This window comes from Anoplopoma fimbria, chromosome 17 (genome assembly GCF_027596085.1).
Source record: "Anoplopoma fimbria isolate UVic2021 breed Golden Eagle Sablefish chromosome 17, Afim_UVic_2022, whole genome shotgun sequence".
NCBI lineage: Eukaryota > Metazoa > Chordata > Actinopteri > Perciformes > Anoplopomatidae > Anoplopoma > Anoplopoma fimbria.
In genome coordinates this window covers 16,870,981-16,896,013 of record NC_072465.1, presented here as the reverse complement: position 1 = coordinate 16,896,013, position 25,033 = coordinate 16,870,981, and the positions used below count along the sequence as shown (strand labels likewise).

General features: G+C 38.4%; 1 protein-coding gene across 1 annotated transcript in view; it reads right to left on the bottom strand.

Annotated features, from left to right (window-relative positions):
- Window positions 1-23,367, bottom strand: part of cfap20dc (CFAP20 domain containing) — a 28,904-nt gene extending 5,537 nt beyond the window's left edge. Inside the window, exons 1-15 of the mRNA XM_054617524.1 lie at window positions 23,209-23,367; window positions 22,980-23,069; window positions 21,997-22,090; window positions 21,832-21,904; window positions 20,863-20,977; window positions 20,578-20,725; window positions 20,006-20,152; window positions 18,181-18,332; window positions 17,949-18,051; window positions 15,289-15,393; window positions 15,043-15,177; window positions 13,376-13,698; window positions 7,679-8,026; window positions 6,504-6,758; window positions 1,053-1,114 (exon numbers count right to left, since the gene is read on the bottom strand). Coding sequence (XP_054473499.1) covers window positions 1,053-1,114; window positions 6,504-6,758; window positions 7,679-8,026; window positions 13,376-13,698; window positions 15,043-15,177; window positions 15,289-15,393; window positions 17,949-18,051; window positions 18,181-18,332; window positions 20,006-20,152; window positions 20,578-20,725; window positions 20,863-20,977; window positions 21,832-21,904; window positions 21,997-22,090; window positions 22,980-23,069; window positions 23,209-23,229 — 2,171 coding nt within the window. The 5' untranslated portion in view covers window positions 23,230-23,367. The remainder of the gene's footprint in view (window positions 1-1,052; window positions 1,115-6,503; window positions 6,759-7,678; window positions 8,027-13,375; window positions 13,699-15,042; window positions 15,178-15,288; window positions 15,394-17,948; window positions 18,052-18,180; window positions 18,333-20,005; window positions 20,153-20,577; window positions 20,726-20,862; window positions 20,978-21,831; window positions 21,905-21,996; window positions 22,091-22,979; window positions 23,070-23,208) is intronic.
- Window positions 23,368-25,033: the final 1,666 nt, after the last annotated feature.

The following is a 25,033-nucleotide window of genomic DNA, read 5'->3' as shown; positions in this document are numbered from 1 at the left end:
GCCCAGAGTTGACTGCTACGTCTGGCATCAAGACATGAAACAGCAATTTGTTGGTTAAAAAGCAATCTTTGTCAAGATGTTGTCAAGGTGTAGTAAATCTCTGTGCTGTAGACATAATGTTTATCATCTACAGTAGATGAAATGAATTGGACGGGTGCAGCAGCAAGACGCATTCTACCCATCCACTGTAAATAAGAAGTGGGCGTAGTCATCGTGACAGCTCCCGTCGGTTTGTGGACCTCCGTTTTATTAAGCCTCTGGTTTGGGCGATTTGGCCATCGCCATGTTGGACAACCAATGAGAAAGACGAACCTAAAAAAATCTATATCAGTTTAAGTGTTGTTTAAGTTTTAGACTAAGTTGACAATTCAGTCAGATCTAAGACAATGAAAATGCATTACAAAGTTTTTTTTTCTTTTTTTTCCAATTTTAAGATTCCTTCAAATCTTTTGAATGCGTGTTTTTCTAAAAGTATGAAAGGTATGAATGATAATTGTAATAACAATACTGTCTTGATTGCTCCCAGTCTTCACACCCAATAATCTACACTTGTGAACATGACAACAGCCTTAATGGGAGAGGAAAAGTACAGTACCTGGCACACAGTCAATTTATTCAGACTCTTCTGCGAGCGAGAAAAGCCCCAATTTGCATATCTATCTGACAGTTGACATTTAGCCTTAATTCAGCAGTCACTGCAGGTACCATCTGATTATGATTTTCAGGGTGAGTTTCATGTACATGCTGCTAAATACAAAAAACAGGCTACACAGGGCCATTTTCTGTCAGACAATACATGAACTACATCAGTGTGGCTTGCATTTTTGGCAAGTATTGTCCCATCTACTTACCAAGACATTTGTGGAGACAGCGTGTTGTTCTTTTTAAAGAGAACAACTATTTCAATACCCTGACCTTCATGCACAACATATAAGTAACATCTATAAACATATCAGACTGTGTCAACCTTGTCTAGTATGTTCAGTTTATTACAAATGTACATATTGGAGCTCAGCAAAGTATTTAGGCTATAAGACACGTTTTTTTCTTACCTGGGGTTTGACTGCAGGAGGGGGTTCATTTCCTTCTGATAGTGGTGACCCTGATTCGCTGGCTTAAACAGCAATAGAAGGAAAAAGTCAAAGGTTGTGTTAAAAATGTCACCAAATACTCATATCTCTAGTACTAGCAGAATGTTTCCAAAGATTATTATCAATATTCAGTAATCTCCATTAAGTGCTAAAGACCATTGATGGATCAATCAGGGTAACGAAGAATATAATGTACACTCACAGCACTTCAGAACGACCGATTTCAGTCAGTGTAGGCCAGTAATGAAGGCTATCGCGTTTACCACCACCAGACTACTATTTAAGCTTGATTGCTTGCTTGATGTCTCTCCACAGAAATGTGCATGTTTTGACGTATAAACTGTCACAGAGATCAAAGGTTTCGTGGAGAGACCAGTGTCAAGTACATCAACTCAGTTGCCCAATATCACATACAATGCCTCATTGAAATTCACAGGCACACATCAACAACTTTGCCCGGCAGAGCACAAGCGAGACAAGGAATATTTTTAAAAGGTGTTAGTTCAACCACAAATGTATACTAAAGCTTCTACAGTTTATGGAAATCCATATGCAGCCTGTTTGGGTCAGGATAAAAAAAAAAAAAAAAAAGCCCTCCTCTATGTTGTGTGCCATATTAACTGGCAAGTATGAAACATCACCGCCTTTCTGGCAAACAAAAATACAAGAGAAATGGAGAGCGCAGCGAGACTTAGATGAATAATGAAGGGAGAACAAACCAAGATCATGAGAAATCTTATAATATATTCATAAATGTATAAGTACTCTAAATATTGAAGGGTGAAAAAAGGATTGGAGCTGGGTTGTATTTGTGATTGGGGCCTTTTAAAAAAAACAAACAATAAGCTACATTCTTTGAGAGCCGTGCGTGTAGGAGACCTTTAACTGAGGTAGACGATAAGAATGGTTCCACTTTAAATATATAATAATATTCAGCTGTACAGACACAAGTGCATTACCCTCTCCATCTTGTCAAAGCTAAAGACCATATTATGGCCCCAGGAGGCTATTTAAATCTAGTGGCTGTTTAAAGGCTATTACGTTACATGGCGTTGATGAAGAAGCAGTCATGCTGAAGCTGTAGTCCTCGCATTGCTTAAGTAAATGTTGAGCTATCTGTCCTCTCCAGTGCCTTCTTTACTACAATCCTCTTCTAAAAATAAGACAAGACCTTAAATTGTACCCTGTGGAATCCTGCAGGTAATATGTACTGATGATGATGAGTTACCCGTCTTGGGATGTGGAAAGGAGCTGAACCATTTCTGTACTCTATCTGTAATATTAAAACCCAGAGCCTCAAATGGTCATTTAAACTTGCATGAGCTACAGAATCAAAGGGAAGGCTCGGGCCCACAAGAATTAGATGTACATCTGCTGCTAACAGAAGAACATTACTTATTTTGAGCACCTCTTTATTCAGCGGCAGAATTTGGTCAGTGAGTGAACCCAGCACTACTGGCTGCCCGTAGCTGCAGTGTTCATCAATGTGATGACTTGTCTAAAACACTACCTGCTGTCCAGCCTCCCAGAAAAAAACAAAGGATAGGTCTTGGTTAAAAGGTCTGTGCACGCCAGCTATGGCTACGTCTCAGTCCTCAACTCTTGCAGCTGGCACCTCTAATGTTTCACCGGTCTCCTTGACGGATGCTCAAACATTTAGCTACCCTGGTACTCAAGGTTGCACTATCATTCCCCCTTTTAAAATATTCTCCCCTGTGCATCATCTGTTATCCTGCACGCTCGGCCAAATGATGCTACAACAATCAGAAAAACTTAAAAGAGCTCCGCTTGTCTCTGATCAGCATTGCTGTAGACTCAATCATTTCTGGCGCTTTGCCGGCCTTCTGTTTTGGAGACATCTTCTCAGCAGAAACCTTTGGGTCAAAACATTTGTTTGTAAAAAAAAAAAACACGCTGCACAGCATTTCTGAGCTACTCAGACCTGTTTGGCATTGACGTTCAACCAAACAGTGCTCGTGCCAGATCATTTATTTTTAACATCTATGCTACTGCCTTATTTATAAAAGGCAGTTTCCAGGTTATTGCTGGTGGATCAGCTCCATTCTAGTGGCCTTTTTCCTACTATTTCCTCAGTGTATGCGATTCCTATTATTAGCCTTACCCCCATTGTACAACTGCCCCAGCAAAATTGCCGAGCTGAGCAGTATTACATTAGCAAATCTCAGACCTCTCACTACTCTCCCCTCATAATATCATGTTCTCTCCTAACACATCTAATGTTAATAACCCTCCCTTTATTTTAAGAAATATCTTGGACTCAGCCTTGTATACCTTAACATAAGAAGCTTGCTTCCCAAATTGGACTTAGTACATGTGTTATTTAACGAAGCTACACCGATGTTTTTATCCCAATAGAAACCTGGCTCAATGCCAGTGCTCAAATAAATTACTTAGCTAGACATTTTAATTTAGGTGGGCTTGTTTGATTTAATGAGTGCAAGAAACAATTTGAGTTGGGGTGTTCAGGGGGCATTTCCCCATAGATCAAAAAAACCAAAACACTATTCCATCATATATACAGACTTTACTGTTGAATATTTGAATGAGTCTGCCTACCTGATTGTGAACATATAGTGAATTATTTATTAAGGAGAATTCAACTTCTTGTGCATTTTAACACACAGTCTGTAAATAGCTATTTCTATTTTAATCCATGCTTACTCCTAATTGATCAGAACTTTTGTGATTAAGAATAATTAGGCCTTATTTATTATTTTGTTATTATTAACACCTTCACTGAGGATGTCCCCTGTCAAACCCTGAAGACAACTCTGAGCCCTCTCCTCTGCAGGACACAACCTCTCAGCTGAGCATGTGCACACATGTACACATATTCACATAGAGCAGTGATTCCCAAACTTTTTTTTTCTGGGAACCCACTGTTTTCAAAATGACAATAGGCCTAATATATACATAGTAAGAAGAGCAAATTTTTGTGTAAATGAACATTCCTGACCATTTCTACAGTCATTTCTGCATCACCTTATATTGTCTAGAAAAGGTAAACCAACCATTTGAATAGATATTTGTTTGATAAATCACGACTTTGCTTTATGCATGTTTTATTGAAATATATATATGTTGAATAATTATTAGTTATAAGAAGGCTAAAATTATCAGAACAATTCAAACATTCAGGCTCCCTTATGTGGCTCCAAGGTGTGCTGCAGACATACATTTTTAATAAAACGCAATGGAAGAAATCAGCAAATGTATTTGGCCAGCCCAATAAAATCTCCTACGACCAAACTGTGGGTCCTGACCCAGTGTTTGGAAGCTCTCGACATGTTTGGAAGGAGAGGCGAGTGGTCGTAAAATGTACACCCATAGTAAATCGCAACTTGTTGATCAAAACTATTTTATTATAATCAGAAACTTATCTAATAAATAAGCCGGCTGGATTTAAATGAGTGGTAGGCTGTTTGGTCGGTACTTATGGATATACTCATACCTTTTTTGATTATGCCGGCTGTGCCAGCTTGAGATTTAGAAAGCACAGGCACATCTTGGCACACCCGAGGCTACACGGCGTGTTCAAATAAAGACTCAAGGGTCGCCGGACATAACTCATTTAGATTTGACAGGAAAAGTAAAGGACATGTATTGATTTATGTAAAGAGCTGTTTCACTGTACAATTACCTAACTCTTCTTCAGAACATTGATTGTTCAGTATAAAACCAGGGAAAAGCTGCGAGAGCTTCTGGCACAGAAACTGACTGGCAGAATCTTAGATGGAATGCTAAATATCATGATAATCCTTCATTTGTATAATTTTAAAGAGCAGATTTTGTCATTCAGATCAGTAACAAAAGCTGTCCTTCACACTGCTCTCGTCAGTAATGAATTGTTGAAGTCCCCCTGTTATTAACAAAAGTGATATAGTTGAATATTTTAATAAACCTTTCATCCCTTCACAATATGTATTTGATAGTTCACCTCCATGTCAAAACCAAACACCTATTCAACATCTCCACTGGAGTTTACTTTGACTAACATCATTTCACAATGAAGGATGAATCTGCCACTTTCAAGCCAAGCGAGGTAGAGTATTCTATCCTGAAAGTGTTTTCTTTCTTCAATCTGTCATAGCTGTATCCAACACCATGATCCAACAGAAAACTCTGACTTGACAGTTCTTACCTCAGTTATGCGCAAGAGAATATGTATCAAATCTCTTTCTTTCTCTCATATAAACTTGCCTGAGGGTGAAGTTACTGGTACAGTAGTTTCAGCAGCAAAGGCAACAACAGTATAGAAGGCAACAGCAGGCCACTCGAGTCACAGCACCCAGGGACAAGAAATGTCTTGTCAGTTCTATTGGAGGAGTCACAATCTCCAGACAGTGACCATCGTCTTCCTAGGTCCCAAAACTATCTCCTCTTTTCTTTTTCTTTCTCAGACACTTATAAGATCATTTTTAAAAGTTGTATTTGTCACAATGTCTCAACAAAAAACAACATATTTGTATTTGAAAAATGACTTTAATGTCTTTCTTTGTGCATGTTCTTCTCTGTCTGTATTGGCAAAGAAGTATTTGAATATGCTGATGGTGGTGCTGTTGCCATATGTATTAAGTAATTGTAAAGCACTGCGGCTTATACGGAAAACAACACTTCAGGGTTTGATCATGTCAAATGTAAATTTCCTGCTGTCCCCGTGGAAAACTTTACCAACTGTAAGGTCTAAAGATATATATGTTTTTATTGGTCACCACATCACTGTGTCTTCTGAAAACCACTGAAATGATAATCCCTGTGGTAATACCACTATTCAATATATTCAGCTTGAATCTCAGTATATTAATGCATACCTGCAAGAACAGAAACGGTAACAGGCCAATAACGCCAGCGTCTGTAATGATTGGATCACTGGGGATCGTACAGTGGACCCAGTAGGGCCAGGCACGGCAGTGTTCTCCCTTCATGAGTGCAATGTGCTTATGTTAATGAACCATAGATCTAAATGACCTTCAATAGCCAAGAGCAAACTATGCCAGCTTTGAATTCTAAAAAGACGTCTGGGGATCATGTCAACTGACCTAAATAATTTTTTTGTCCCTGGCGGTAACGGTGGATATTATGCCAGTGCGCTTTTAAAAGCTGTAAGAGGCCAATTAATGTGCTTCTATCTCCATAATCTTTTGTAATGCAGAAAACACGCTGCAGAAAGAGGTGCATTAGCACTTCATGGTGGCATAAGTTGCAGGCTTGAAATGTAAATGAACAAGGGTGAGGATCAACCCGGGTCAAAACAATTATTCCAGACGGGAGATAGAGAGAAGGACAACGTACTAATGATTGTAAATAGTAGATGAGCTGCACGTGAGCGTCGCTCGTTAGTGAAGAACCAACAACAAAGGATGCGGAGTAGCAGAGGATGGTAGTACAGACCGTGGAGATGTGGGTCCAGGTAGAGGCGTCGTCACTGCTCATGCTGATGCTGACATTGCAGTGGTGGATCTGAGATGCACTGAGGCCTGAGGCTCTACATTCATCTTCTTCCTGCTCCCTTTTCAGACTTGCCAGCATTCGAAGCTCGTGATCATCATCCCCATGCATTCGTAGACTGCTAAGCACGTTTAAGTTGTAATGGCTGGAGTCAGCAGGCTTCAGTGTGTTGTTGTCTTCTGCCTTTAAAGCTATTACCTGTGGAAAAAAATAAATTACTTTTTTTTGGAAGCAATTCCAATGAGAATGTTCTTAGTCACAGTCAGACATACACACTAGAGGGTGAAGCAGGAGTGGATTTTCACTCCTGTCCCATCCCACTCCCACAGAAAAACTCCTGTTCTGTCCCAATCCCACAACAGAGTAAAAAATGAATTCCTGTCTCATCCCAATAACGGAAGAATTACTCCCGTCCCATCCCGTGTTTATGCATATTAGAACAGCATATTTTCCATATAAAACTGACCTATTGTTATGATTCTCGTTGATTACAAATTGATTTTGCAACCAACAAATAAAAAACAGCAGACAGAAGTCCTAGACATAGCTCAAGGCAGTGCTGGATAGTCTATGTTTTGAACCTCTGAGGAAATGTCTTCAACAGTGAATCTACTGGTTTAAGAAAGTGCTATGCTAACCTGATTTATGCAAGGAAGCCTGGTGTTGCCCTGGTATTGAATCAATGGCAGTCAATAAACCAGGGTTGCATGGAGGGAAACCAACTCCATGTCATATTTATTTGACAACCTTTCAGTCAAAGCCCTCACTGAATGCCGCCTGCTGGAGTTGGCACAAATCAGCAGTCAAGAGCTGCCGTGATGAAGGATGCTGGGACATGCCTCAGCAGCGAGTTGCGTAAATGCAAAAACCAACAGCCAAGTGACAGATCTCCCTTCAGGCCTTGTGATCGCTCCAGTTGACTATCCTGTGATCCTGGATCTTTTCAACTGGAGCGGCGGCCAACCTCAATTTGTAACAGACCGCAAAGTCTGATCCTTCTCAGCACGGCATTACAAACTTTTTCCCCAAGTCCTCCTAGGCTCTGTCTCTCTGTCACAAAATAAACACACCAGAGCCATAGCACTCTGGATGAGGGCGGTTGTAGATATAAGCAGTACCTTGTGCTGTGGGGAGTCATCCAATTTGACTTCATGCAGGAGTCTCCTTAAAAGCGATACTCGGCTGTTCTCAAGCACAACCTGGTTCACCACCTCTGATCCACGTGGGCCACACTTGACTTCCTGTCTGCTGGGTGTCGCGCTGGGTGAGAGGCAGCGGGTGGGGGCGATCCCAGCTGCTTCAGCTCTCGCACTGGACGGAGGCTGCGTACGGGTGGGAGCTGAACTGAGCTCTTTTGTTGTTGTTTGATCCATGTTTTGAGATTCAGGATGGACTTCAAGTTGCACATCTAAAGTTGGACTGGGAGCTCTGGGAGTTACAGGGTTGAACGCGTTGTAGCTCTTATCCTAAAAGAAATACAGGGACAAATTCTTGATTTTAAATGATTTAGAATACTGTAAAAAAGGATGATTAGTCATGGCCTTAGAGTATATGGTAGACTGTTTCTAATGTCGACTGAACAACTTAAATGTTCTGCCCTTTAGATTGATGTGTGCTTAATGAAATACAATAATGAGATGGCAAACAGTCATTGGGATTGACCAGGTGATGGTGGTTTATCTTTAAATTAACCTCACATTTAAAAAGGGTAATGGCATTCTCTTTAAGTCTGCTAATCTCTCCCACACTCAGATCCAAAGTTAACACTTAGTGATAAAGTTCACAAAGTGTTGCCTACCAATCAGGTTACATAACACATTCTAAATACAGACACAGTACATGGCTCTTTTCAACTCTAAAGGAATACTCTGCTGAAAACCTGAGTTGTGATATATCAAACACTCACCCCTAGAAACCCAGAGAGATTTGTGATTCTGAAAAGTTTGTAACTTGCTCATTTGCTGAGGACAGCAGCTGGATGCACAATAGTAACAATAGATTCCAACTGTGACCCAGTTTCACAGCGTAAAAAACGCCAATGGAAACTTTTCAAAAAAGTCCTGTGGCAAAAACCACTTCTGTCACCGGCAACACAGGTAAACCAAATGATTGTTAGAAACCCACCATAAGGTACGTGTAGTAGACGACTGGCAGTTCATGAAAGCTAGACAATGAGCCATACTAAAGAAAATGTGATTGTTTTGGACCAAACTGAGCACGCAGCATGTGTGGAAAGAGCATGATGATGCTTGATCAAAGTTTCTGTGGACATTTTGATACATTGTCTTTTGCTGTGAAACTGGGTCACAGTTGGAATCCATTTTAACTATTGAATCAAAGCCGAATACAGCTGCCACTGTCCACAGAGTAGAAAGCTACAAACTTTTCAGGGCCAACACTGTAGACAAGGAGTGAATGTTTCATATTCAAAACATAGATCAGTGTTCCTCTAATGGCATTATTCTGCACCATCTCAACAGTCAGTCAATCTACAGTCAGATTGCCAGCACACCTACACTTATTAAATTCATATTGTAGACATTGTTTATCATGAATTGGGACCGTTTGAAGCTTCCCTAAGAACGGCACTCTCTGTTTCTTCATTTTCTGTCTCCTTTAGAGGCGTTTTCTTTCATCTCTGACCATTGTTTTGTGGTTAAAGGCTATCATTAGCCCCTTGAGGTTGTATCCCACCTCCTCCACATATTATTTATTTTCTCCTTTCCTTCAATGCTTTATCATTTTCATAAGTACAAGTGAATAAACAATGAACTTTATGTATTACTGACAGGTGTTATATAGGTGTTGCTATGAACATGTGGGTTTGCAGTGGGCGTGTGTATAAGCGCTTGAGAAGCTTGTCATAAAAGAAGTTGCTAAACTACTGCGTAATCCATTTTTACAGCTTTCATATAAAATTGTTGAAATTTCAATGAAAACATAACATTTTAAATTGGTCTAATGTATTTCATACATTCCAAAACAGTTCTGAAGGTACATTGCTTTGTTTTGCTTTTTAATATGTATCCATGTTTGAGAACAAACGTTAGCTCAAAAGATTCGCATGAAACTGATGCAACACCTTGAAAGATGATATTGCTCCAAGTTGAAGAATGAGCAACCTGCCATAAATGAATGAAAATCAAAATCAGGCCAACTTGTGTCAGAAGGCTAACCCGAGTCTGATTCATTACTATAGTGAGGGTGGCAGAGTACGAATGCTTGAACGTACTAAAGCTTCTAGCAATGCAAAGCTTATGTGATGTGCTAAAAAATGGTTTCACAACCCCATGTTGCATGTCTTCCAACTGTACCTATTGTTCCCACTGCATTAATGTTTGTCATGTAAGTCAACATTTAACACAGATACGCGTTTTGATATTTTGTTTTCTTTCACATATCTTCAGACGATGACTTCTAGCTTTCCTAAAGATCAGACACTTTGCTGCTTTCTCTCGGCTCTGTTCAAATTTGTTTTGCCGATATGCTTGTTTTTCTGCAAAAAATGATGGACAAAGGGATATGTATAAATCACTGGAACTTTCATTTATGGAGGACATAGAAGAAGGCTGATGTTAGCTTTCACAAACTTCTCGAGAATATTGCAGTGCATGAAACTAAGATCCACCAGCTAAAAGTGAATGAGGAGGTGAATGGGCTTTGTGGAACCACTTTGGACATTGGACAACAACAGACTTACTAACACCAACAAGACAACTAAGAAACAGGAGTTCTGTCTGTCAGGAGTAAAATTGTTTCTTCGTCACCCTTTGGCTCCTTCTGCCAAAGACAAGAGACAAGAGAATTCAAAATAACGACAAGAAATAAGAAACCAGAAACCTTGAAAGATAGGTTTGGTAATCTTCTCCAAAACCATTTTCCAATTCTCATTACATCCTAACAGTAATCAATGAATACAATGTTTAGAAAGCTGTGAGAACTGTACATGTTGGTATCTTTACGTTTATAATGATCATTTTGAGGCAGTGGCTTTGGAGGGAGGTCTGAAGTGCCGGGCTGTCAGTGTTGCTGACTTGGCAGCTTTCTTATTAGATTTAGCAACGTTTGGATCTAGTGCTGGGCTAGGGTTTTTAGGTTGGCTCATTTAAAATATATAGCGTACTCTTGCTAGTTTCTCAAGATTACAAACCCTAGCTTTAAGAAGAGCCATTTTAGACCCTGACTGAAGATAATTTAAAACATGAGGGTAGTCAGAATAAAAGAGAGTCTCTACCTCACATGCCAATTATCACCTGTGAGGATTAACTTTCTTCAGCTGCCTTCCTCTTAAAAAATTGAAATCTCCCCCACAGAAAAGAGCAGAGAAGACTAATTTTCTTTTGTTATGCATTCCATGTATTCTGTTTCATCTTCTTTTTTAAAATAATTTTATATTCTGTAATGTGTTTCTTTGGGACTTTGTCTCAATGCTTTTAGTGTTTCATGTAGAGTGCTTTCTCCCCATCCTCTCCTCTCTTGCACTTCAGTGACCAAATGAAAGAACTGGCCACTGCTGGAACCTCTCGTCCCTTCCCTCTCCCTACCTCATTTTCCCTCCCCTAAGGCCCCTTGGCCTCCCACTCCACCTTTTGTTTTAAGCCCCTGGCCAGCTTTGACAGATTTCATATAGTCTGTTTTTTAGTCTTTTAACTAAAACCTTGCCAGTTAATAAAGACAGTACACCAGTTCTCATCAAACTTTGATGAATGCTTCTCGACCTGACGTTGATGTTGGTGTTGCTTCAATATTTAAAGACTAATTCGGTGCAAGCAGTAATCATGTGGTGATTTAGTCTCCTCTGAATATCTTTGCACTGTGTTGAGAGGCACACAACAAATCCTAGGGTTAAATATTTATAGACCAAGTTTAGATGGTTTGTTGATAACTTCACTGAGCTGCTATCTGACATCTCAACAGATGTATCGATATTAACATTCACCTCGACAATCCCAAAGACAAAACTTCCACGGAATTGTGTAGTCTGTTTGAAACGTTTGATCTGTTGCAGCATGTGGAAGGGTCAACACACAGCCAAGGGCACACATTCGGTTTGCTAATTCACACAGGTGTTGATATTTCTAACAGGACAAGAATATCAACAATTCTTGTGCCTTATTTACTGCTGAGAAGTTCAATAATCCCCCAACACGGATCGCCCCCAATATCCTTGTTGCTCAATAGGTGTAATGAATGTTTCAGTCATTTTGTAAGAAATAAAAAACTGAAAATGGCAGACTGAACATAAATTCTACCGTGTCAAACCGTGGAACCAGCACCACAACTGCAATCTCACAGGAACAATGTGGCTAGTTTGTCAGCATTCAATGCTATCAATACTAAGCGTCTGGAGGATGTAGTGAAGCATCTTAAATCATTCACCATCTGTCTTAAAATCCTGCTATGGTGTTTTCAAAAATCTTTTCAGTTGCTTAGAAAGTTTTGGTTGCTTCTTAAAAAGGACAACCTAGTCCTGACCAATTACTATGAATGAATTACAGACCCATATTTAATAATCACTTTACAAAACAAAGATATGTAGAAAGTTGTTGATATACTCATCTATTGCAGGTAGGCTTCTTTTAAAATGTTTTTTGATGGATCATTATTCAGGTTGTGTTTGAAAAGGCTAAGTGATCATTTCCCATTTAATGAGGTAACTTGTGTGTGTACAATTTCTTTCTACCTTGCCAAAAGCAGTTATATGCATTTTAATTATTTTTGTGGTTTGTTTTGTTTTGGGAAGTAGTACCAGAAGGCACTGCTGATAATAAGCTAATAACACTGTATTTTTGGCTAATTAATGTAAAATAGAGGATGGAAAATTGAAAGGTTGTGCATGTTCAACAGAGTTGAATATAAACATACAAGTAATTCAAAAGTAATTCAAAATCTAAAGAAAAATGTAAACTATGGGTGGAGCTTTGCAGGGGCAAATAAACTGGAGGTTTAGAACCTACACTCTACAAACGTCACCATTAAAAAATGAATCACATTTTTGCCAAACAGAAGGTGTCTGCACATGCACACAATGTCAATGTGAAATATGAGTCTTGAGAGAAACCTGAGGTACTGATACCAAAACCTGACTTTTACTATTAATGTTTTAGAGAGATTTTCCCCTGTTGACTCTGGGAAATATACAAAAAAAAAAAAAATGCACCATCAAACATGAGATTTGACACATGCATGCAACAGACACTTCCAGTATCTGTTTTTTATTTTTAGGCTTTTGCGTTTTAGGGTGGATTTTGTCTTCAACTTGGTGCATAGAATACATTACTTTAATGCCATATAAATTGTATTAAAATTCAACTAATCAGCTGCGCAACAAAATTAGCTCATAAATCTGAATTATCAGATTTATTATAATGTTTTAAATAAGTAAAAGCAATTAGCATTTCTTTGAAGATAGTCATCTTTATACTCAGTTCAACAGTTTAATTTCCCTGCTCAGCACAAAGAAAAACTACTATTCTTAATTATAAGTCCCAGAGTCATCAATAAATGATCAGATGACAAATAACCCCACTGTCCTTTTAAGACAGTCAAGTATTCTGCATCTTAAGTACACTGCAACTAATACAACTAAACTGACATGAATCAAACTGCGAAAGATATTATAATGAGCTGAATCTATTCTGATGAATTGAGATTAAATTAGATCACACTAAATAGAGCCCTACATTTGACAAATTGTCAGTTTTTTTGTCTACACTGTTAGTGTATTTAAGGCAGATGGTCATTAGTATCAGAGCAACACACTGTAAGATGCACTTTAATGCCCATTCAATGTCTCTCCCTGAGAGCAGACGTACCTCATCACTTTCACTGCCGATAAAGTCATCCTCAAGTTGGGCCTCGTACCGCCTCCCATTTTTGTTCTGAACCCGATCATCTCCCATCTCCATCTTCTCCTGGTCAGCCTGGCCTTGCCCTCGTTTGGGTGAGTGTGGCTGGGATGAGAAAGTGAACACCTCCCCTTGCAGAGTGAGCTGGGGCTCGGGCCCCTCATTACTCTCCCAGCTGGTCCAGACCTGCAGGTCACCAGAAAGACCTGGACAGATCGAGCCGGAGAGAGACTCTGCTGGTCTGGGAGCTGCTCCTAAACATTCCTTGGCAGGAGGGTAGCTGTACACTTCTACAATTTTCAAATGAATAAAAAGAACAAAAACAAGACCGTTTATAACTTCAGCAGGAACAAGTTCTCTATTTGAAACATAAATTCCAAAATAAAGAGGAAGGTCACAAAGACTGAGTAGGGAATAATGAAAGGAAACTAATAACAGTGAGCAATAAATCCTTTTCAATTTTCTTCATCATGAGAAAATTCCATTCTAATTCCATTTGATTATATGCACATACACATTTATAACAGCAAACTTGTAATGAATTACATTCCTTGTCAAAAGAAAACATAAATTTATCCCGCAGTAAAATGTTTGTAGGTTTTGTTAATACCACAGCTAAGCTAATATCTTGTTGGTAATATAACAATACAAACAACATAACCAGTAGTGAGAACAGCAGTTTACTGCACAGCTGTCACTCTTGAAATGACAGCTCTGTCCAACATCTTTAAAACGCTAACTGACATATTTTCAAGCAAATACAGCTTTCATTGTGCTTTAATCTTTTGCTTTTCAACATTTGGTAAGATGGAAGAGAACATTTTACAGCACTGTTACAAAATCAGACAATATGTTCCTGAATATATAGGTAAGATCTATTTAAACCTTAAATGAAAGATACATCGAGTCATGTGTTCGTGCAAGACAATCTCGATCCTTAAACTCCACGATAGACCTGAGATCAAAGAAAGAGGCACCTCTACCTCAATGAGCAGATCTGAACCTCTCAACAGCATAATCACTTTCTCTAATTGCCCACTGTGTGGCGAACCCTGGGCTCCGGAGATGTCCCTCTGACTTTTATTTAATGCTCCACATTACCATGAATGACCTAACTACTCTCTGTCTGTGGGTGCGGCTGCAGCAAAGAAGCTTATTGCTGTGGGGAAACAAATAAGCTTTCAGAGCACGTGCACTCATTCTGTGAGGACAATGCCGGTGTGTTTGTGGTGGTGGTGCTGGTTGGATTTCGTGGGCTGGAGCAGGAGAAGGTACTCCTACAGAAATGCTACAAATGGCCTTTACGTGAGTTGTGCAAAAGAAAATAGAAAAAAGGGGAACAAATGCGATGGTGTATGCAGCATAGAATCAGGCTCATTTAAATGCATGCAATATTTTGAATTTAATTTATAAAGTAGGAATGGGTATTTTTTCCTCAAGTATAGAGGACCTGCTTGGTAGAATCAGAACATGCAAAGTAGACAGTTAAATATGGATATTATTCTCTTTTGTTCCATCCTTCACTGTCTTTTTAGACATTTCTAACCAACACTCAGTCTGAAAGTGCACACGTCTTCCTGCTGCTGCTTCCTGCTGTCGTGCTCACCGTCTATTCAGGCAGATGTTAGGCTCACCTGCTGTTGGTTGATTTGTCTTTTCTGTAAGGGTCAGAGGTTGTTGCTTGCTCTCTCGCCAACTGGCTGTAGGACTGCACTTCTCCCTAGTTTTACTTCTCTTTCTGTGGCCATCAGGTACAGCATCTGGAGTGACTTTTAAGCAGAGATAAATACCTTACCATATTTAACCATGGCACGTTCACCAAACTATATTCTGTATTCCAACATAAGCAGAGAATAAAAGATGCAGTGAACACGTCTTACCTGATGATACCTGCCTCTCTCTTCCAGAACTGTAGACCCGAAGCTTCTTAGATCCCTGCTTGTCAAACACTTTTGGGGGATGAGGCTGTATAGTGCCAAGTGTCCCTGAATGCAGCACTTTCAACATTACAAAAGCTTTATAACACATAACAGTCAAACAACAATGTTATTATAGTTTGCCAGAAGCCTATCTGTGAAATGATTATGCACTGTGAAAATCCCTATTAATGAAGGCATTTCAGTAACTGAGCTTCTTACATTCATTCAGTGCAGGGAGAATACATTATGTTCAGCTGAATTAAGGAATTTTAAGCATCGGTTTTTGCATTCAGCCTTCAGTCATGTTTAAAGGATGCTGTATTACCAACTGGAAAATTTGTTATCAGGTGCTTGGTAGAACACGCTATGACAGAGATGAGCTCTTGTTTTGTTAGTTAATTTGTATTGCTTTTACCATTGTACAAGAATAATAATAATAACAAAATCCTGTTCTGAATAAATGCATTATACGCACATTATGTTCACATGCCAGAAAAATTGAAGACGCTGAGTGATCTTCTTTGTCACCAAGAACATAAGATATTTAGATGTACTGAGTCAAAGCTAACTAATCTCACTCACAAGTCTTCTAGATGCACGTTCTCTAAATGAAGAGGCAAAATCACTACTTTAGGGACAAAATATTGATAATATACTGTTATTGAGACTAGAGATCCTCTTAGGATTTTGATATGGTAATATGGCATAACAGTAGAGTAATGTATTTTCTGAACTTGCCAGATTGTTCTTTTATTTGCCTTCACCCACTAAGTCATTATATCCATATTACTAACGTGATTTGACAAAAATCTTATTGTATAAATATTTTGTAAAAGCACCTATAGTCTACCCTGGAGTATTGTCGCGTTATGGATATCGAAGTATTTGCTAAAAAGTGGCGTGATATTGTATTTTCTCCATATCGCTCAGCCCTACACTCTTTATTTACTTACCATTTACATATCATTTCAGTTAAGTAAATTACTTTCATGTCAATCATCAACATTTTCCCTGCATACCTACAATACCTACATTTTATTGATTTGCTTTTATTCAAGCTCTGAACTCAAAACAATGCTTGGGGACATCATGAACTAATAATTGTTTTGGTAGTGGTGATATTAGTTTTTCTGAGCACTTTTGCAAAAATGTGAGCATAGAAACTAGGCGTTGCGCTTTCCAAATAACGTTTTTTTAGCAACAGGACTCAACTGTAATTCTCTGTAAATTTTCCAAAAATGTATCTATTTCTGTATTGAGTTCAGTTTATTTTTAATTCATCTTTTTGCTACTTATTCCTACCCATCAGTCACTAAGTATATATACTGGTCCACCAATTCAATCTCTTTGCAAAATTGTCTTATGTGCATAATATATGCCGCCCTGTCATCTCCCCGACTGGCTCTGTGTGCCGTCCCTGATTGCTTACCTATTATTAACTGTGCTTTTGAACAAAAAACAAGTAATCACCTGCCTTTTAAGATAACTGCTCTATGTCTGCATCCTGCTTCTGGGTCCACATTACAACTTAGACTATGAATATAACAATTTATTTTGTCCTTACTTCTTTTTCATTATCTGCTTTGGAAGAGGAAGAGAAGCAATTTACTGCCATACAGAGATTTAAATGAGAGGTGTGGGTTTTAACATCCAATCTGAGAAAGAATCAGTCATGTATGGGCTTTATAAAGAAACATTCACAGGCTCACAAAGAAGACTGCTCTGGTTGGAAATGTGTGTCATAAATACACACTTTTGAAAAACAAGATTCAAAGTCGTAATTGAACAATCAATGATCTCCAGTGACACAGTTTTTAAACAAAGAGGAGCTGATGTCAGGAGAAGGAAAACATTCGACTTAAAGACGAACAGACCTGTGCTCTGCTCTTTCACTGAATATCTAATTAATTAATTTGCTTTTTTTGTGTTTATTGTTCTGTGTTGAACTCTACTATAATGGCAATATCCTTTATCTCTCAAATATTTTGTGAGTCAGTGTCTTCGGTATCTTACAGTAAGTGTCAGTATACAGATTTGCTTGTTATAAAGGTACAAGGCTCAATTTGTATTTCATTAAATTATTTTTCCTTTTGTATTGTTAAATATTTTCGTTTAACTCAATATGTTCTATAAGTACTGTTCATACTGAATGTTAATAATGAAATGTTTCCGCCACAGAAAAAAAGTAAAAAAATAAAATAAAAATGATAAGAGTGTTTAAACAAATATGCTTACTGGGTGGCATCAGAGTCCTAAGCAAGAAAATGAAGAGTAGCAGTTTCCATATTTGGCCAGGTAACCACAGAATGGTTCGGATGGCAAGCACATGCACCACATGTGCAACCCAGATATGTGCCACAACCCAGTTATGTGTAGTACCTTGTACTAAAATACAATGTTAATAGCCGGCTTTGGTTCAATTTTCTTAAACGGCCTTTCATCAGTGATTGTAAAGTCCTTGTCATGCTCGCCAAGTAAGTAAGCCAATAAAGACACAAACAAATAAAGAATGAAATCAGTGGTAAATTGTGATTTGATAATATAATAGTCTACAAGGGCATGTATAGGTGTAGGAAGCATGCAGACTTGATAAAACAATACTATGAAGACTTAAAATCTACCCTCAATAAGAAGGTGGGAAGGTTCTCCGTGTGAAAGTTTTGCACTCAGCTTGCCGATGCTCTCACTTTCTGCAGAAACTTTTTGGTTCATTCTTCTGGATCCCTGCGAGGAACAGAGCAAGAAGAAGAAAAACAAGTTCAAAGACAACATGTTCTATTTTGTACTTATGGTTATGTATGACATATGTGATTTTGAGATTTATGAGATAACCACATTTTAGAAAAAGCGTACACTTCTTTCCATTCCGTCCGAGGCTGCACTGCTTTTTCTTCCAGTTTGAGGGGGTGGCCCTGACAGCGTGGAGCCTGAGGCTGTGTGTAACACACCCTGGGGCCTGGATCGTCGATAACCGGTTGATATAGCAGTGGTAGAGTGATCAGGAACTGCAAAGAATATGTCATTAATGATCTTTGGTTTTTTTTATTCATTTTCCTACATATTACACTCTTACACATACATATTCCTAATAAACAACTACAGACTGTACTCACTACCGCAACTCAATTGGACCCAAGTTACCTGGCAAGAAGGGCTTGAGATTATAAGGAAATTCCTCAGTCATGTTATTGAAGAAGTAGCCACAGCAACTTCCAAGGATATGCTTCACTTTTACAAAACGTCTCAAAGTTCATATAGATGAAAAATGCAGGATTAAAACCAGTTAAATGTGAAGGCTTCAGAGCAGAATTTTAGGATCAGTAAGAAGTCGCCTCCGCTCTAGCCACAAAGCTCTTTCTTTTTTTTTTTTTACTGTGAATGGAAAACTTTAAAAACTTATATTTTGTTTTAGAGCCTACTGATTACAACTAGAATTTCACAGTTCAGGTTTAATGGCTGTATATAAATTAAACTCTACTGCTGAACAGATTGAGTTGGTGTTTCTCTTTAATCTATAAATCCGCTCCATATCATCATGTAAAAAATAATGGGCTGTGGAGGGAGTCATGAAAGGGCCACAACCTGACCCTGCTGAATCTGTGCCAGGGCTCATTAGGACCACGTCCGCTGACTCGAACAGAAAAACACACTTTCTGTCTCATCCTGATCATCAGAGCCGAGAGCAGACACTTTCATGCCACAAAACACACAGGATTGTCAAAATGATAAAGACGGAGCTGCTTCTGAGAGTAAAAAAAGAAGAAGTCACACTTCTTTGATGCTGCAGAATCGACACTCAGAAAATGACCCAGGTTTAGGAGTGAGTAAAGTTCAGTGTACTTCACGTCTACAGAAGCCCATAAAATGAGATCTATGATAGTTGTTCGACGAACAAATATTTTGGGCGGTGATTTTGATCTATAAAAATTCATTGACCTTGTCTTCGGTGTATAAGCTAATCAGGGTTTGTTTGTTGCTGCATTATAATAACTGCTGTAGCTTAACTTTAACAGTATCTGACAGATTGGGTATTAAAGCTCCAATATTCACCAAGCAACTTTGTCACAGTTAAATTGGATGCCTACTTTAATAGCAATCGTTTTAATTATGATTTAGAATGTTATGCTAATAATGCAGATGCTAATTATGAAAAGCTATTCCTTGTGTGTGGTTACAGCTCTCTTCTATGGGCATTGCCAGTTGATTCAACATGACTTAGACAGCTGTCAGAACAAATAAATAAGCGCTGATAAAAAGGCCACAGAGGCGGCGGAACTGGATTACTGGTGCATGTCTTTTTATATGAGGAGATAATTGCAGCTCTCTGAGTACAGGTGAGGTGCAAATGAACACAAAAATGAGGACCACAGGAATTTCGTACGGGAAAACAAATCGATTATCATCACAATCCCTTTGCAAAAAAGCAATTTCCCTATGTGCAACAATTTCTGCAACATGATGCTTTTCTATGTGTATTAACCGTTTCCTGGTAGATTTTGGAAAACAAATGTAGTGCAGTAAAAAGTACAATATTTGCCTACAAAATGTAGTGGAGTGGCATTTAATGGGAATACTCACGTACCTTAGTATAAGTATAGTGCTTGAGTAAATGTACTAAGAGCTGCCTCCACCACTGTTCCCTGATAAATTCACAACTCTGTGATTTGCTCTTACCCACCGCAATCAGAGCTCAACAGTCCAGGCCTCAAGTCCGCTTTCTGCAAATTCTCCATGTTCAACACCTGAGTGACATGTTTAACATCTGCTGGGAACTGGCAGCTGCGAGGGATCAAGTCCATAATACCGGCTCCACTGAGAAACATATCTGGATAAAAAGAGAAACATCTCATATTTAGCCTATAGAACAAAACAAAACACATTATCATGACATATCATCACCCAGCAATGGTAACACTTTGATCAACAGAAAAATACAAACAACAAGCTGTGTTGTAGTGTAGGTGTGGACTGAGTAGACCGGTGCCATGTGTTGGCTCTGCTGAACCATTTGAAGAGTTAAACAAAAACCACCACTGATCTCTCAGCCAACTACCACAGAAAACAGCCAACGGTTTCTGTCTCTCCACACACATGAACACAATTTCATACTAACACTGAACACATCTACTCAAACTGAAGACCACTGACCTACAATACTTCAGTGCTTAGCTATTGTATCTTTTAAATAACCACACATTGAGGGGACTTCAAGGGAAGCTGATAAAACTCTGATTTGTCGTTTATCATTACCATCATTTGACATTCCTGTAGGCTCTGTTTTCATGGTGAAGATTCTGCGTACTTTACACGTGGCAAACAATGTGATGCCATCCAGTGACAAAAACCCCTTGAACAGTTCACCAGTGAATGATTCAAGGTCGATGCACAAAGTAGACCACTGAGACAACAGAAACAACATGATTTTGTAGTTACAGTAGACGGTTCAAAAATGCAGTTCAATACCTGTAAGCATACAGCAGAAGGTTAAATCTTAAAGTACTAAAGGAATATATCATCAATGAGTTTGATACTCACAATACTGCGTTTCAATCCTACAAAAGGTATCTTTGCATGCAAAAGTGTGGCAGACAACTCTTTGTGTACTGTTGATATGTGAAGTCTTCTTTTCAGGTGCTCTGAATCAGTTATCCTGCAAACAACAGACAACAGAACATCTATTATCACCAGCATCAATAGTGTCATTAAGAAGTTCTGAGCAGAGAAAGCCAAGAGCTTTATTACTCTGTGAGATAAGCTCTTAAAGGCGCTTTCACTTTAATGTAGTGCTGTGAAATCAGTTGTCATGACACATTCTGTTTGAAGAATAGCAACACCAGCAATATTTTTCCTGTTTCTTAAAGTGATGTAGTGTGTGAGTAAAAAGGTAGGTATGTAACCTTATAGTGTCCTCCTAGTTTTGTTTTCTGTATGGCTCCCATGATATAACAAAATCTAAACAGCAGCATCTACACTGTCTAACACAGCCCGAGTCTGTAATAAATGTAATTTTACCATGACACTAATTCATTGATGAAGAGTTTTAAACACAATAAAAGACTCCATAAAAACTTTAAATAAAGACTTCTGTAGAGTCTTGATTTCACAAATGGAGTTTTATTGATCATAAAAACATCATTGTGATTCTTCTCACTATCAAGAAACAGCCACACATTATAGGCTAAAAATAACATTGCTAATATAATATTGTTTCTCAGGTTTTCATACTAGATGTCTTTTAATATTCTTTTCAGTGGTCTGAGGGAAATTCACTGATTCAATTTTTTTTATTTCTTTTTATGTATCAGTGTAAATTATAATATAAAATATTCTCTCATGTAAAAAAGTGCTAACTTACTACATTTAAGATAACTATGGTTACCATATTGAGCCACACTAACAGTAATAAAAGTCCTTTATTTACAACAGAATTAAAGATTTATTCAGATCTACAACAGAACGCGCTATAAAAACAAATAAAACAAATATTGAGCTTGCTGTACTTACAAAAGCTCCATAGAAAAATCCTTGCACGGGGAAATATTCACTTGAAGGACCAAGAAACGTTGAAGAAGTCCAACTTGGAAAGAAACAGGCAAAGATGTGAATTACTATTAATAAGTGAGCATAACAAATTATAATTTACAAATGGGTGCAAGTATGGTGACTTACGAGACATTTTCCCATTCTCTGGCATTTGCATCTTGACTGTCTGGCTGCTGCCCTCCAGACAGTAAACAAAGCCTTTCACTTCTTTATTGTATTCCTAAGGGAAGAAATAACATACAAGAGGCCTTGCTAAGTCCATGGATCTGCTTTGTTATGATGACCACTAAGTCATTGAGAGCAGACGGTATATGTAAATAAAGTAAAGAATATAAGGTTTGAAATAGAATGACTGTGTGTTGGTGCCAAGAGCAGCTCTAGTATGAAAAAGAAAGAAAAAGTGAAGGGAGAGTGTATAGTTTCATAGCATCTACAATACATCATACATCACATTTTGTTGATTTTGCTCTTGTGGTTAAATGTTGCCGATATCATGAGTTTCTATTCCTCTTATTTTTTAAGTTTAAAACAGATCTCTCTTACAAAATTTGGGATGTGCTAGAATCCCAAATGTTTAAGTGGCCTACATCAGATTTATGGCTGTAAAGGATGACACCCATGGGAACTTGGGTACCAAAACCATGTAGTCCTGTTAGAGTGTAAGAGTATCGTTCTGATTGTTCCTGGGGGGGTTCAACCCTGTAGTTATGTTCATCATTCAGACTGTGTGAACGGCATGATGTTTATTGGGCTGCACTGGATTTTTCAGTACCAGTCAAAAGTTTGGACACACCTTCTCATTCAATGCTTTGTATTTTTTCTACATTGTAGATTAATATTGAAGACATCCAAACTATGAAGGAACACATGTGGAATTATGTGGTAAACAAACAAATGCTCAACAAACCAGAATATGTTTTTATATTTTAGATTCTTCAAAGTAGTTGAATGAGAAGGTGTGTCCAAACTTTTGACTGGTACTGTATGTGTTTATACAATGCACGTGTCTATCCAGGTCCTGTGTGCTAGTTTGCCTCCTCACTAAAGTGACTAACATATAACAACATAAGAAATAGACTAAAAGTAAACTAGCAGCTCTGAAAACTCACCTTATGAATGGCGGACGAGCCTCCACAGAGTTTCCATTTAGCTACAGGGTCTTTTCCTTGTCCACTGAAGATTTCAACCACAGCTCCACCCTGCGAGGAATAGGAGTATGTTACACCATCTGCCTGCAGCTGATGTTATGCTACATGTAGCTAATGCTAGCCTAAAAAGAGGACAAGCTGTCTACACGTGACTAGAAGGCCAAAGCTAGTTGTGGTCAAATAAACCTACCTGATAATTATTCCTGAACATTATTCCTGAAGAAGAATTATCTGACGTGCGTGTTTAATTAATGTTACCCGGTTAAATGTATTCTTTACTATCTATGTCACATCACCGCAACGCGTTTGGTGCGTGGAACATTGAACGCACCGCAGCTATAGGAACTCGGGATGTGTTTCCATGGTTACCTGACGCTAAGTTTGAAAGGGCAGGTGTTAAGTCGAATGGTTGCCCCCCCCCTCAGTGGTTAGGAGTAGGGATGTGGTTGGTTCAGGTTTAGGCAAAGGGTTGGGGGGGGAGAACACATGTCGACGTGGAAACAGTATTTGACACAACACTTGTAAAAAAAAGTATTTTGTCTGCGTACACACCAGTAACCGATGGCCTATCTTATGAACCAATGAATGAAGACGTTGCACGTGTTTTGTATTGTGACGTTCAGGTGCTTCACTTTGATTGGGTAATGGGAACACAAGGGTAAGCTTGTGTATATTTACATTTAAAAACATCTTATTGCCCCATATGTTACTTTTACTTATAATTGACCTGGGCCTATTTATTGGTACAATTATTTCAGTTCATATACTTTTCATATGTGTTAAATATAAAACAGTAAGATAAATGTGTCAATTAAATATTCATATTAATAAATATTGGCAAAATATATGATATGTCTATGGAATTTAAACTTGACCAGTTTGACATTTTCACATTTTATTTCATTGTGCTTCTTTTCACAGAATTTAGGTAATTTTTTATTCAATTTCAGCTTTTCTTCCAAGATCTGCGTTTACTTCACAATAAAACAAATTCCCAAAAGCCATTTCCTTTCACACAGAGAGTTAGGTTCGGTGGCTTGCTGAATGAGCAGACAGGGCATTAGTGTTGTGTAGGATTGCTTCATTCTTTAAAAAGCAAGTGTTTGTACTCTTATCTCTACACTTCTCAATCTCATCAGTGGACTCCTCAAGAAAAAACAATAGATTCTCACACTAGACAACCATTATAGGTTTCATAGAGTGTGATACGGGTTGTTTTAATAAAGGTGAAAAAAAAAATGAACAGTAAAAATAGACCTGTATTCAAATTTTATTTTCTCTTGAAATGCAAAAACCCACTAATGTGTCATTGTCGCTTGCTTTGTTTACCATGGCAGCAGGGCTATTATGAGATCAAAAAGATGTATTTTTAATTAGCTACAGAGGGAGACCACATCCGTAAGTACAACGGTATGGCTTACCACTTATTACCATTTTCTGCATGTATCTGACTTCAAACACATGGTGGTCTAAGTTATTTATGGGTATAGAACAAAAGACACCACAAAAAAAAAGGAATCTGTCCCGTCACACCTTTGAATACTCTGAGTTTTATTGTTCCCGAACAAGCGCCACTACAACGTTTAATATCACTGTCCCCATTTGCAATTTTTTTTTGTGTTCGCGCTCGCTGTAGTGATACTAAAAAAGCTCTTCTGAAGTTGTAGCAAAAACTAAGCATTTCCTAAAACATTTTCAGAACGATTGAAGAAAATGCACCACAGAAAAAAAAGGACAGTGTGCCATATCTTCCATAGCTTCAATGAGTTGGCCATCCTGCCTCAACCCTTGCTGGTTGTGTCATTTAATAGATCTTTAGGTTTACAGAACTGTTGTATGACCCCAAAAAAACATGTTACATTATTGGAATATGTAACAGAGATAGATCAAAAGATGCAAATGGATCACTGGTCCAGGTGGTGTCAAATCTGTAAAGGAGAATTAATCGGAGATAGTTTGTCTTCATATAATGTGTGGTTTGAGTTGTTTGGGCTGCCTCTCCTTGCACCACTTTC